Raw genomic sequence first — 14,862 nt, forward strand, 5'->3', positions numbered from 1 at the left:
GATGAATGGGAAAATGTACCGAGACATTCTGCATAAAAATGTGCTGTCATCTACCAGGATGATGAAGATGAAATGAGAGTGAACATTTCAGCAAGTCAATGATCCGAAACACATAGCCAATGAAACTATCAATTAGTTTCAGAGAAACAAAATAAAGCTACTAGAATGGCCGAGCCGATCACCGGATGCGAATCCAATAGAAAATTTAGGGAACGAACTAAAGCTCAGAATTCATAGAATGAGCCCATAGGACCTTCAGTATGTGAAGAGTGTTTGTGTGGAAGAATAGGCCAAAATCACACCTGAGCAATGCCTGTGACTAGTTTCTCCACATTGGAGGTGTCTTGAAGTTGTCATCACCAACAAAGGCTTTTTTTTACAAAGTATTAAATACTTTTCAGTAAGCGTGTTCAATACTTTTTTCCTGTGTACTTTCTCTTTATTACACATAATTTATTGACATCTATGGATGATTTCTTTACCTGTTTGGACTGGATGAGTTGCTACCGACATCTGGTGAGAATTTCATGTCAATTTCACCTTTAGAAATATATTGACTTAGAAAATTGGGGATGTGTTCAATACATTTCACCTGCTGTATATAGTAATTAAAAATCAGTACACCCAAAAATGACATAAATTTTTAATATCGCAGTGTAATAATTCCTGAAAAGCTGGATGGCTTTATCAACAAATATGCTGAGTACACTCATGACAAGTGGGCTTTCGAGAAGGTAAGGAAGTCTTCCTTGTATTCGGTACTATGAGGTCTACATGAGAATTGCTCCTGGTAAATGTTGTACTTTGCTTTAGATCCAAAATAACTGGTCCTATGGAGAGAGGGAGGACGAAGAAGCCAAAACACATCCCATGTTGCGCCCCTACAAAACCTTTTCTGAAAAGGTAAGTCTAAATTTCTAAATATTAGATGGTTTGATGAGGTTGTGCCTCGGATTTCTCTCATCGAGCTTAAGAAATTAACCAGAAATTGACGATGAACTAAAAATGGTTTATCCATCGCTGTATTGTCTGGATGGTTAAAAATGTAAATCACAAATGGATTCACATTATACAATGTCCAATTAACAGGACAAGGAGATCTACCGCTGGCCGATCAAAGAGTCACTGAAAGCCATGATAGCGTGGGAATGGATGGTGGAAAAAGCCCGAGAGGGAGAAGAAGACAGGACTGAAAAGAAGACGAAATCACGGAAAATCTCTCAAAGTGCCCAGGTAAAATCTATCTATCTCATATCTATATATTGAAAAACTCCAAAAAATTCTGGGCAGCACTCCAAAATCAGATGATGAAAAAATACATAGTAATTAGCCCATGCAACATTTCGGCTCAATAGTAGATCCTTTCTCAAGCTCTGGCATTATGAGCAGAAATGTCACTTGGGTTAATAAAAATCCATTTTTTTCATCATCTGATTTTGATTGCTGCCCCCATTTTTTGTAGTTTTCTATATGTAAGAGGTTTTTGGTGATAACCTTGGAGGCTTTGCACCCATCTTTTTATGGAAAAATGCTGCCTTTTTTTTTCTTACTTTCCTTTTCTCTCTTTTTCATTGCTTTCTGTTCCTTTCTGTTCCTTTTATTTCCTTTCTGTTCCTTTTATTTTCTTTTCCTTCCTTTTCTTTCCTTTTTTCCCCCTTTCTTTCCTTTTCGTTCATTTTTGTTGCTTTCTGTTTCTCTTCTTTCCGTTCATCTTCTTTTCGTAACTTTCCGTACCTTTTCTTTCCTTTTTCTTCGTTTTCTTTCATCTTCGTTGTTTTTTGTTCCTTTCTGTTCTTTTTCTTTCCTTTTCGTTCCTTGTCTTTCCTTTTTTCCTTTCCTTTTCTTCATTTCCTTTCCTTTTCTTTACGTTCATTCCTTTTTGTTCCTTTCCTTTCTGTTCCTTTCCTACTTTCTATCTCTATAACATTATTTTACCATTCTGCTTTCCATACCTTCCAGCAAACCTATGATCCCGCCGTACAGACCTTCAGCCCTACTCCCATGGACCTGACTGGAATTACTATTTCCAGAGAGCTTCAGGTAAGAATATAATTTTAAGCCATTCAGATTTAATATCACAGACTGAACAAGTATGACATTTCTAGATACATTGACGATGTCCCCAGAGAAACAATATTATGAGTCCTTTATAAAATTGTAGATAACGCACCTTTATTCTTTGTTATTCCTATTTCAGTCAATGGCTGAGCAACTGGCAGAAAATTATCATAACACATGGGGGCGTAAGAAAAAACATGAGCTGGAGGCCAAAGGTAAGAACAGAAAAGCCTCAGTTATAAAGTTTTATGTTAGTTTCTATCCATCCAACCCTTCATCAGTGCTTCTTCATAATTATCCACTTCTAGTTTTATCTATTTGGATCTTATTTGGTTTCTGTTTTCTGCCTAATTTTAAATGCAAATGATCTTGGTTTACAGGAGGAGGAACCCATCCCTTACTTGTACCCTATGATACTCTGACCGCCAAAGAGAAGGCTCGAGACAGAGAAAAAGCACAGGAACTTCTAAAATTCCTCCAGATTAATGGTTATGCTGTGACCAGGTTGGTATGACAGGAGAGTTGATGGAGTTCCCATCGTATGGGACTTCATTTTTACTGATAGGCCCAAGTGTTGTAACGCAGCAGCCAAAGTCTTGAGTGAAGGAACTTTTACATGGGCAGATAATCAGCCAAACAAGAGTTGGAAATTATGGCAATAATCTGCCGAGGACCGAGCAAATGCTCATTTGTTGACTAGTGGCAACTTATAGCAACAAATGGACTGCTAACGGCATACAAACCGAAACCAAACAATCACATTAACAATCATTCGTCGTCATATGATTTGGCTCATATAAAACGTCTTTAAAGAGAATCTGTCACTTGCCTTAAATATGTATATTTTTACATGCTGTTCTGTTGAATCCGTTGATCTTTTTCTTTTGTTCCTGCGCCTCTCCGTTCCTGAGATATGGTCCCTTTTTCCTTCTACATAAATCTAGTCTTCTTATCCAACTGGGAGTGGTCATCCAGAAGAATCACACCCACTTGGCTAAGAAGACTAGATTTATATACAGGGAATAATAGGTCATATCTCAGGAACAGAGAGGCCCTGGAAGAAATGAAAAACATCACCGGATTCAGGAGAACAGCGGCATTTACACCAGGTAAGAAAATTACATTTTTATGGTCATCTTTACACTAGCGCCATTCAACTTGATCATATATCATTGATCACGTCAATCAGGCCTTTACTGTACAACTAGCTGAGACAGTGTGAAGGTGGAATACATAAAGTTATTGATAACCATTGGTGACCTTTTCTTTTTCTTGCAGGGGGCTGAAGGACATGGAGCTGGACACTTCCTCTATTGAAAAACGTTTTGCGTATGGTTTCCTGCAGAAACTTCTAAAGTTAATGGACACAGCCCAAGAGTTCATAGCGCACTTGGGTATGAGGAGAGTGAACTGTGAAGCTACGCGATGGTCACCTCTTTGGAGCAACCCTAAATCCTACCAAATATTATAAATATATTCACATGCTAACATTTCTTAAGGGGCCATACTCAGATAAATTTTGGGCGTAACCACCGCTTTCGGCGGCAACAGCTCACTAAATAATATATAAGGGGAAGAGATGGTTTGGGCCGTTCGATTTCAACATGCCCAATCCTTTCAATTTCAGGGAAAATAACTCATCACTAGAGTTTTCTGGCATCAACATTTTCCCAATCCCTATTATTGTCTTGTGGTTCTGGTGTTCTTGGTGTGCTAAGTCTTGACTTGGAAAAATTTGTCTAGAAATTTCTCAATTTTGACGTTTCAGAGGCTGTTGTCAGCAGTGGCCGAGTAGAGAAATCCCCTCATGAGCGGGAAATCAAGTTCTTTGCAAAGGTTTGTGTGCTTTTATACTTTTTTTTTACACTTTTTGACTATATCTATGTACTGGGGCAAAGCTATGGGGCAAAGAGTAATGGAGGCATGTGCCTCATATGCTGGGTGTCCCATGTGGGGTGCCAATTGGCTACTCTGCTTTGGCCAGGGCATTTACATCCTGAACTGGGGCTTTGAACAGAAAAATTGCCCCGGATCAAGAAAAAGCCATTTACTGCTCAGTAAAAATCTAAAATTGAAGAATTGAAATACCCAAAGCAGCAAATAATAGAGCAGATTGTGATTACCAACCATCGCCAAATACTCATAAAGAAGAGCAGGGATTTAGGAAATGGCTAACATGATGACATCCAGCTCAAAATACTGAACAACCAAATCTCAATCCGGCTCTGAGGAAATCACAAGGAAAAATTCATCCTCTAACATCCATCTCCTTACAGTTCTCCTTGGCCCAACAGACATGTCCTAAATAAGTCATCTGGATCTCCATCAAAATGGTAGTCAAACAAAAAGGTAGAATATCCAGCGATAGAAATAAAAATATCTTCCTTTATTGAAATTCATAGAAAAAGTCCTGTATTGTGGACAAACACCAACCACCAGACAGACCAGCCCGATCACGCGTTTCGACTTTATTTAGTCTTAATCATTTATTTAGTCTTAATCATGATTAAGACTAAATAAAGTCGAAACGCGTCGATCGGGCTGGTCTGTCTGGTGGTTGGTGTTTGTCCACAATACAGGACTTTTTATATGAATTTCAATTAAGGAAGATATTTTTATTTTTATCGCTGGATATTCTACCTTTTTGCTTGACTGCATTTATCCAACCCTAACCAGGGCGTTTCCTTGCGATATCCACATGGACTGAGTATCTGCATCTACCGGTGAGCTGACTCTCCTATTTCCCTTTTCCTCCTTTGCATCAAAATTGTGACGTTTATGACCGAATTTGCTTTTCTAACAGATTTAAAGGGTATTTGTCATCAGAAAATGACATAGTTTAAATTTTATTTTATGTTAAATGCATGTTTTTAAATATTTTTCATATTTTTTTTTCATTTTACTATCATGTATCAAACATTTTGAAATTTTCACATTAGCCACTGGGCCTGATATTAGACTCCTGCTTTCTGCACAAGGACAAAAACAGCAATAGACTGACTTATATTCTATATGTTTGTATAGAAGTTTTATCTGAGCATTCTCTAATCTAGGCAAAGGTCATTGTACAGGAGGAGGAGGTGAGCTGTGACATTACCTATTGTGATTGGTATATCTTGTGTTATCTACTGTATATAGAGGTGTTATCAGTCATTGTACAGGAGGAGAAGGTGAGCTGTGACATCACCTATAGTGAATGGTGGGTCCTATGTTATATACTGTATATAGAGGTGTTATCAGTCATTGTACAGGAGGAGGAGGTGAGCTGTGACATCACCTATAGTGAATGGTGGATCCTATGTTATATACTGTATATAGGGGTGTTATCAGTCATTGTATAGGAGGAGGTGAGCTGTGACATTACTTATGATGAATGCTGGAGCCTGTGTTATGTACGTCCTGTCTGTGATTATAATAAGACTACTAAAATGTCTTCTGTACAGAACAGAAAGTATGAGTCTAGTATAAAGCCCAGTTTGAAAGTTTGTAAGAATTAATTTTTTTTTTCAATATAGATAATATTACATGAACAAACCATTTTATACAGTTAACATAGAAAACTGATTAAAACAGGTAATTTTCTGATTTTCTGTCACATTTCCTTTAACCATTTCATAAAAGAACTCATGACATTCTCACAATAGCACAGTGCAGGCGGTCAGCCAAGGAAGAATGTTTGAAGTTATGAAATTGTAGCACCCTGAGGATTCGGCTGCTACAGGGGTATTGCACCTCAATCCAGAGGTGTGATATTCCACTCCCGGGTAAGGATGGAGTGTGGAACTGAGCTCGGTAGGCTGCATGCACTACACACATCCCATTTCCGAGGAACAGACCAACGGTACTCCCACTTAGAAATGTGCAGGTACGACCGAGTCTGTTCCTGGCTGGAGTGGGAGGGGGGTGGTACATCCCAAGTAGTGTAGGGGCAGATAGGGGGAGCAGCCTGGGTAAAGATAGGAGCTCATTGGGTGCTGGTCACCTGAGCTCACACATAGAGGGTGTATATAAGGTGGGCACCATCAAAGAACAGAGTCAGTCAGTCAGCCTTTGCAGAGGAGTCACAGGAAGAGGAGCAGAGCAGATCCAAAGAGAGAGAGAGGAGAAAGCAAGAGAGACCCAGAGGGGGAAGCAGAAGAGAGGACTCTAAGACCCCAAATCCAATCCACGGGTGAAGAGTCGGCATCAGGGTACCGGAACCCAAGCTGGTGGGGGCAAAAACACACCCCAGCCAGAGACCGGAGGCCGTGGGCAGCGTCTGCCACGGCCACCCACCACATCCACCACGAAGGCATACCACGTGGAGGGTCAGGGAACCCAAGGCCAAGGGTCACCCAACAGAAGGCCCGAGGGAGCTGGACCTGGGTGGATCACTAGTGGGGACGGCCAGAGAAAGGACAGAAGGAGAGCTCAGGGTCACGCTCCGGACTCGCTTGGGGGTTGGCTGGATCCAGGACCTGGTGGACGCAGCACGGCTCGGGTGGTCACTTGAAGCTGGAGTGACCGGAACATCAGCAGTGAGTAAATACCCTAAACTGCACAACCCGACTCTGTCTTCCTTTAACACCTATGCTGCACCACCACAACCCCCATCCTCTGCACCTGACCCCCTGAGGCTATACCCCACCCGTTGGGGGTTATACCACCAAAAGCTGCACCTACACCATCAGCCTCAGCGGACCCTGCTGCAGCGGCGGCCATAGTGACCGCAATACAACGGGTGGCGTAGTCGACGATAAAGAACTTATAACATCTGTAGGACTGCCACATACAACTGAGTTTGACACCCTGGGCACGGACCGGGTCACAGCCACTCGGAAGACTACAACTCCCACCTGATCCGGCTCCGGATATTCCCCTTAAAGAATATGGCCCAGGGGGCGCGTCAACTTTGGCGTAGTCGGCAGGATTACGTGCCCGCAACACCCGGGTACTGCGTGCCTGAAGAAAAGTGCGAGTTTACCTCAAAAAGAAGTCTCCTGCCGGTTCCGGAGGGTCCCCGCCATCGGACTCCATCACAGATCGATTCCTGCCGGTTGTCCGCCATTAACAGCTTTTTCCCGCCATCTGCAGAGTTTCCCGCCACTGGGAAGCGATTCCCGCCATTTCCAAAGGTTTCCCGCCTTGGAAGAGCGGACGCCATTATGGGCGTGCCAGAGGGTGGTGAGAGGCCGCCTCCCATCGTGGGCCAGGACCGAAAATGGCGCCAAAAGTGGAAACCGCCCCCACCAACAGAGACTGTGATGCTAGAGGTGTCTGTCAGCGTGAAAGAACAGCCCCTGGAGCTGACAGTCACCAAGTGGCCCCGGGACCGCCCTCGAGGTGGGAGGAGACGAAAGGAGAGAGCAAAGATGGGTGTCGCCTGGAGCAGTCTAGAGCGAGCGCACCCGGAGGCAAGAAGCCGGGAGAAGAATATCGGAGGAGCTTACCCGGAGATGGCGAGAAAGCAGAGCAGCACCGGCCCGTTGGCCAGGAGCCTGCTAGAAACAGAAGAGGGAGAGCAGAGCAGCACCGGCCCGCTGGCCAGGAGCCTGCTGGAAACAACTGTAGAAGAGCAGAGCAGCACCGACCCGTTGGTCAGGAGCCTGCTGGAAACAACGACCCCACTAGGCCTAGTGGAGGTCCTAGCACAGCTCCCCCGAGACCGGGAGTGTGCGCAGACCGCTCTGGAGGGCCTCGCAAGGAGGATGGCCCGGGTGCAGCGAGAGGCGTTGGCGGAGTGGAGCCGTGAGATGGCCCAGCAGACCGAGACCTGTCAGCGGAGCACGCCACCCGAGACGAGGAGACAGACCGCCTCTGAGGATGGCGCGGGAGGACTGAAGGCCGGAGACGGCGCCGAGAAGGGAGCCGAACGAGTGGAGGCAGGTAAAGGGGACGTCTATACCCCAAACCGGGAAACCGCGAACCTGCCCCAGCTCCCCGTCGCAGAGCCCGAAGTCTATCCTGCCGTGCCCGTCGCTGCAACGTCACCGCCGCAGACTAGGCCTCAAACGGGAGCCGCGACCCCTGTGACGTCACACGCCTCGACCCCGGGCGTGACCAAGCAGGAAGTACCACCAGCCTGGTCGCAAGGCCTAGTACCCCCGGGCGCCGCAATACCAACAGCGCCCCCTACCTCCGCGGAGCCCCCGGCCTGGTCGCAGGGCCAAGTAGCACAGGGCGCCGCCGTCCTTACGGTGCCCTTCACCTTCCAGATACCCCAGGCCTGGCCGCAAGGCCCGGGCAACCCGGGCGCTAACACCACCGCGCCCATAAGACCTAAAGTGCCGCATCTGGGAGAGGACCTGTACGCCCAGCATACGTGCCCGGATGGGCAGCCATTTATATGGCCACCGGAGTTCCACCATCCCCGACTCCGGAGAGAGAGACCCCTGGATGAACCCCTGATCACGGCTCCAAAGCCCGTAAAGAGGATCTCGCCCCCGCTAGCAGAAGCGCAGTTCGAGTGGGACCCCACCGGAGAAGATCTCATGGGGTTCACTCAGGAGACTCGGGCAGCTGCAGCGGAGCGTGCTGAGTGCTGCCGCCAACAGCTCGAGGACTTTGAGAGGGAGCGGAGAGAGAGGCGGGTCCGGGAACAGCAAGCTCAAGTAAGGAGCGCGGAGCAGAAGAGCCGGGCCAGGAGAGACCCCCGTGCAGTGCATAGTCCCCGCACCACCGGGACTGTGATAAAGTTTAATATGCAGCATGGGTGGGGCTTCATCCGAGACCACCGCACCCTAGGCGACGTCTTCGTGACCAGGAGAGACGTTGAGTCCCACCTACCGGAGGGACACAGAGGTCGTGACCTTTACATCGGGGACGAGGTCACTTTCACCCGGCACAAGTGTGCCAAAGGACCCTACGCCCTCCATGTGCATCGTCTGACGGAGGAAGAGCTGCGGTGTGAGGAGGAAGAACAAGAGGACCCGGACGGGTCTGAAACTAGAGCCAAAGGTAACAATAAAGAAAGAGCAGGAGGACGCCGTCGTTAAGTACAGCGAAGCAGGAGCTGTATATAGTTGCCCGTCGGGGCACCATAAACTGAAACTGAAACTGTTGCTGTTGCTAAAAATAGTCCCCGTTGGGACCAACAAGTGTGAACTGTTACCCGTTTAACCCCTAAATCCCACTGACCGAGGACTGAGAGCGGCCATATCCCTGTATATAGTTGCGCGTCCTAAAGCGCCCCCTACCGGTTTTATAGGAAAACCAGTTTTCCAGAGAGACTGTCGCACTTTACCCGGTCACACGTTGCACAGTGACCGGAGGAGGAGCCAGAGGCGACGAGAATGTTTTATCTGCTAATATATGTTGTTTTATATGTTTTATATGTTTATGCAAAAATTTGTATGTTTTTGGTGTTATGTCTTACAGCCCGAGGACGTGCTGTGATTTACCAGGGGGGGATGTAGCACCCTGAGGATTCGGCTGCTACAGGGGTATTGCACCTCAATCCAGAGGTGTGATATTCCACTCCCGGGTAAGGATGGAGTGTGGAACTGAGCTCGGTAGGCTGCATGCACTACACACATCCCATTTCCGAGGAACAGACCAACGGTACTCCCACTTAGAAATGTGCAGGTACGACCGAGTCTGTTCCTGGCTGGAGTGGGAGGGGGGTGGTACATCCCAAGTAGTGTAGGGGCAGATAGGGGGAGCAGCCTGGGTAAAGATAGGAGCTCATTGGGTGCTGGTCACCTGAGCTCACACATAGAGGGTGTATATAAGGTGGGCACCATCAAAGAACAGAGTCAGTCAGTCAGCCTTTGCAGAGGAGTCACAGGAAGAGGAGCAGAGCAGATCCAAAGAGAGAGAGAGGAGAAAGCAAGAGAGACCCAGAGGGGGAAGCAGAAGAGAGGACTCTAAGACCCCAAATCCAATCCACGGGTGAAGAGTCGGCATCAGGGTACCGGAACCCAAGCTGGTGGGGGCAAAAACACACCCCAGCCAGAGACCGGAGGCCGTGGGCAGCGTCTGCCACGGCCACCCACCACATCCACCATGAAGGCATACCACGTGGAGGGTCAGGGAACCCAAGGCCAAGGGTCACCCAACAGAAGGCCCGAGGGAGCTGGACCTGGGTGGATCACTAGTGGGGACGGCCAGAGAAAGGACAGAAGGAGAGCTCAGGGTCACGCTCCGGACTCGCTTGGGGGTTGGCTGGATCCAGGACCTGGTGGACGCAGCACGGCTCGGGTGGTCACTTGAAGCTGGAGTGACCGGAACATCAGCAGTGAGTAAATACCCTAAACTGCACAACCCGACTCTGTCTTCCTTTAACACCTATGCTGCACCACCACAACCCCCATCCTCTGCACCTGACCCCCTGAGGCTATAACCCACCCGTTGGGGGTTATACCACCAAAAGCTGCACCTACACCATCAGCCTCAGCGGACCCTGCTGCAGCGGCGGCCATAGTGACCGCAATACAACGGGTGGCGTAGTCGACGATAAAGAACTTATAACATCTGTAGGACTGCCACATACAACTGAGTTTGACACCCTGGGCACGGACCGGGTCACAGCCACTCGGAAGACTACAACTCCCACCTGATCCGGCTCCGGATATTCCCCTTAAAGAATATGGCCCAGGGGGCGCGTCAAAATATTTCAAGACATTGTATTAAGGTAGTTTTCTGGATAGGAAGTGATCTTTTGAGATGGACAGGGAGTTGGGTAAAACATTACTGATCATGCTTTTGTGACGCCCTCCCTGAGCTTTGGGGTTACTCGGAGCCGGGTCGGTGTAGGTGTTACGGGGGGGATGCAGTCGTGGCCTGGACCCGTTCCTTTCAAGGTTGAGTGGTATTTTTTGACTACGCCACCTGTGGTTCCTGGTGATGGACACCAGCGCTGCTACAGTCCACTGAGGCTGGTGTTAGGGGCAGCTAAGATGGGACGGCTCCCCACAGGCGGTGTGAGGAGGAATGGTGGGTGCAGTGCCGCGCAGGAAATAACAGGCTGAGGCCACCTGGTGGAAGCGTACAATAACGCCTTCTTCCCGGGGGGCTGGGACGGGTGGCCTCCGCCTGGTGGGCCTGCGCTTTTGCAGCCTTGGCGCGCACCTCCAGGCGCTCACAGCGGACCCGCTTCTCCCGTCGCTCTTTCTCATACTGGAGAAGTTCCTTTCGGCACGTCTCCTCCCGCCTCCGCGCTTCAGCTTTGGTTTCCCGGGGGAAGCCCATCAGGTCGCCCCCCTGGTTATCCCAGGCAAACTCTTCTGCAGCCGGGCAAGCGACCGATGGCGCGGGCAGCGGCAGTAACGGGATTTGCTGCGTGCACTCTGTTGATGCGGCCCAGTCCGGGTTGGGGCAGGTGGTCACCCAAGTTAGTGCAGGCGTTTCCGGATTGGGGGTCGGGAGGCTTAACAGGTCCCCGACTGTGGCGGTGGCTTGGGCCTCGGCCTCTGCAGCCAGGAACTGCTCCCATACAACAGCGCCCAGGGATAGGGGTGCCGGCAGGATACTTAGGAGGGCTTCAGTGCGTCCCGCGCCCGGGATAGGGGTTTTGCCTTACCCGTACTGGGCTGCACAGGGCCTCCTGGGCTTCCTCCGCCTGGGCTGGAGCCTCACTTGACAGGCGTGACAAGCTCTGGCGGCGGTCCCGGATCCTCCGCAACACATCCTCTCTCCACTCTGTGGCGGCCAGTCGCTGGGCCTCTGCGACCCTCCGGGTCAGGTCCTCCGATTCACCACGGAGGAACTCGGTCTCCTCCGCGGTCAGGTGGATTCCCTCCATACCGAGGGAGGTAGCAGCAGGTGGGCCAGCGACGGAGGACATCTCCTTTGCTGCTTCCATCTTTGCTGCTGGGTGCTGTCTGTTTCTCCTCCTTCTTTTGGGGCGGCTCCAGGGCGGCTGACTGACGGGCACTCCTTGGGACGTCCCATCCGTCTTGACGGACACTACTATGCGGACTGTCTCTGCTGGAGGGGGCGGTCTGCACTTTTCGTGCCATTGGGGAGCCAGGCCCATGATGGGAGGACTTTGGTTGCTGTTGTTTTTGCACATAATGGCGTCCATTCTTCTTGGGCGGGCGCCACATGAGTGTGAAACGACAGTCTTTTTGTGAAAAGGCGCACAGTACCCGTCGGCAATGGGGATTACCTTCTTCCGTTGCTGCGGGCACGATATCCTGCCAACTACGCCAAGTTGTGACGCCCTCCCTGAGCTTTGGGGTTACTCGGAGCCGGGTCAGTGTAGGTGTTACGGGGGGGATGCTGTCGTAGCCTGGACCCGTTCCGTGCCCAGGGCTGTCACATAAAAATTATTGGGCTTTCAAGGTTGAGTGGTATTTTTCGACTACGCCACCTGCGGTTCCTGGTGATGGACACCAGCGCTGCTACAGTCCACTGAGGCTGGTGTTAGGGGCAGATAAGATGGGACGGCTCCCCACAGGCGGAGCAGGCCTCAGGACAGCGTGAGGAGGAATGGTGGGTGCAGTGCCGCGGAGGAAATAACAGGCTGAGGCGGTGTATGAAGTCATCCGGGTCTTTACTCACTTTCAGATGTACTTTCAGCCGCAAAGCTTCTCTCCGCTACACACGGCGTACTGCGGCCACCGGGAAGGGGGTTCAGCACTTTCCAGGTAGATCAGGAGCACCTGTCGAGACCCCTCTGGTGTGTGTTCCTCTCCTTTGTAAGTTCTCCCACTGAGCCTTCTCCTGATTGTGTGTGGTACGAACGTGGTGTAAGGCCGGGTCCCACTGGATAAACGCAGTGTAAGAGATACAGGTGGCGTAGGCCGCTCCGTCCGTATCCCTTTGGGATTCACTAAGCCTCCGGGCTTTTCTGACTGAGACTTGAAGTAACAAAGTCAGATATCGGGGGCCGGTCACCCATCTTGCAGCAGGAATCCCTCTGACTAGGCCAGAGTAAAGAATACAGGTGGCGACTCCCCTCCGTCCGTATCCCCCTGGGATCCTTTTGCCTGTGGAGCCTATCTCCTCCGCTCCCCTCCAAGGCCTTCTTAGGTCGGGACCTTGACCGGGTAGAGACAGTGGTTAACTCTGACCCACTCCTCATCTCAAGGCCAGAGTACGAGGACCGTGTATCTTCAGTCCGCTGCAGACTTTTGCTGAACTCTGGCAGAAGACCACAATCAAAGACGAAGACCACAATCAAAAAGATCTTGAACTTAAGATGGCCGTAGATTAAATATGAATGAATAAATGTTTCCTAAAAGTGTGTCCTCCACCCTCACCCACTACATGGTTCCTCCTATCTTTGGTTCCCCCCATCCCCTCTATCCCGGGCCAGGGCAGCACCCTGGTGCATTTAGGCCCCCTTCAGGACAGGAGTGGTGTAGTGTTTAATGGTGAAGTGGGGTCCTGAGAGATGCTCCATCCTTACCTGAAAGAGGAGATACCACACCTCAAGCTGAGGTGCAGTACCCCTGTGGCGACTGAACCATCAGGGGCGCCACACTTTCTGATAGACAAATATTCTCCATATAGAAAGTATTTGCAGTCATTAGATGATGCTATATTTCCACTCTACAGATCCTTCTTCCGCTTATCAACCAATACTTCAAGAACCATTGCCTCTACTTCCTGTCCACACCAGCGAAGGTCCTAGGAAGTGGTGGACATGCATCGAACAAAGAAAAGGAGATGATCGCCAGGTTAGTGATCAATGCAAGCTCATCACAATTACTTGGTTGTTAGATTGAAAGGCGTAGTATTGCATGGGATTTGCAAGAGAGTAGAACATTTTATATGCCTATATGGATTTCTCTAAATGGACATCTACGGTAGGGTCTGAGGTGACATACGAGTTCCCATTGTGGTTTATAGAATTGTTGTATCCTGTACATTAGACTCACTTTCACTGTCTCTTCCCCTCCTTCCCCCTGTACCTGCCTCTCTCACCCTTCTTAGCCTTTTCTGTAAGATGGCTGCTCTGGTACGGCACCGGGTGTCTTTGTTCGGTAAGCAGTGATATATTGCTGCTGTGAAGGTCTTCTCATTCCACTAATCTTTACTGCATGAGCTGACCCCCTCCCCATACTGACTGGATCCACTTGTTTATTTTTCCCTCTGGATTTGTGGTGTGGAAGGGAGCTGTCAATGTTTGAGTTTTGCTTGGGTCAAGTTAGAGGAAACCTGTTATCCCTGTAAACCGTTCCCACCATTTGTCACCAGAAAGGATCTTTCTTGAGGTAACACATACCTTAAGCATATCTGGTCTCCTTTAAGTGTCCCGGTCAATTTTTACTAAGCCAGTCCCTGGTCATTCCATTATTGTGGATATCACCTACATCCACATCAAGAGGTTGCACAAAATCTGACATTTGTATAGTAGAGCTGAAAACCAAACGCATGCGCAGAGCAAGTAACCAACTTTGGCTTGCGTATGCGCCGGAATTGAGCTTGGGACTGCTGCATGTACAGACCAAAATACATCAGTCTATCCATGCAAAGTCAAAGATTCGGCACATGTACCAGTTCTAAGACCAGGAATTGGGATTAACGAACATTGATCAGGATTCCTAGACGGTCAGGATACGCCCAGTGGACTCGAGTCTACATTTTCATTTTGCACTGGAGCTTTTATTAGTACCATTTAAAAGGTATGTGGTGCAACAACTGCCTAATAGTTCTATCTTAAGAAAGAGGTTTTCAGGTCACCAATAGTGGTGGCAGATTTATTTAGGGATAAATTTTGCTGACAGGTTTCCTTTAAGGGATATACGAGTTTCTACTAAATTAATGTCTCCCAATATTCCCACAGGAACTGATTCTTCAGCTGTTGTCAACTGTCTGCACATCTTGGCACGTTCTCTGGATGCCAGGTGACTATGCAAATGTTGTATATATCAGCAT

At 48.9% G+C, this 14,862-nt stretch overlaps 1 protein-coding gene across 13 annotated transcripts in view; it reads left to right on the forward strand.

Annotated features, from left to right (window-relative positions):
- RYR1 (ryanodine receptor 1) overlaps positions 1-14,862 on the forward strand; it is a 184,423-nt gene that overhangs the window by 124,557 nt on the left and 45,004 nt on the right. For all 13 annotated transcript variants that reach the window (XM_073641635.1, XM_073641639.1, XM_073641642.1 and 10 more), the window contains 11 exons: positions 656-734; positions 814-903; positions 1,090-1,233; positions 1,960-2,040; positions 2,198-2,273; positions 2,439-2,562; positions 3,337-3,452; positions 3,827-3,894; positions 13,540-13,661; positions 13,918-13,967; positions 14,771-14,831. In XM_073641635.1, the coding sequence (XP_073497736.1) occupies positions 656-734; positions 814-903; positions 1,090-1,233; positions 1,960-2,040; positions 2,198-2,273; positions 2,439-2,562; positions 3,337-3,452; positions 3,827-3,894; positions 13,540-13,661; positions 13,918-13,967; positions 14,771-14,831 (1,011 nt within the window). The remainder of the gene's footprint in view (positions 1-655; positions 735-813; positions 904-1,089; positions 1,234-1,959; positions 2,041-2,197; positions 2,274-2,438; positions 2,563-3,336; positions 3,453-3,826; positions 3,895-13,539; positions 13,662-13,917; positions 13,968-14,770; positions 14,832-14,862) is intronic.

The sequence above is a fragment of the Phyllobates terribilis genome, unplaced genomic scaffold (genome assembly GCF_046119375.1).
Source record: "Phyllobates terribilis strain yellow unplaced genomic scaffold, ASM4611937v1 Scaffold_7__3_contigs__length_470593459, whole genome shotgun sequence".
NCBI classification, from domain to species: Eukaryota; Metazoa; Chordata; class Amphibia; order Anura; family Dendrobatidae; genus Phyllobates; species Phyllobates terribilis.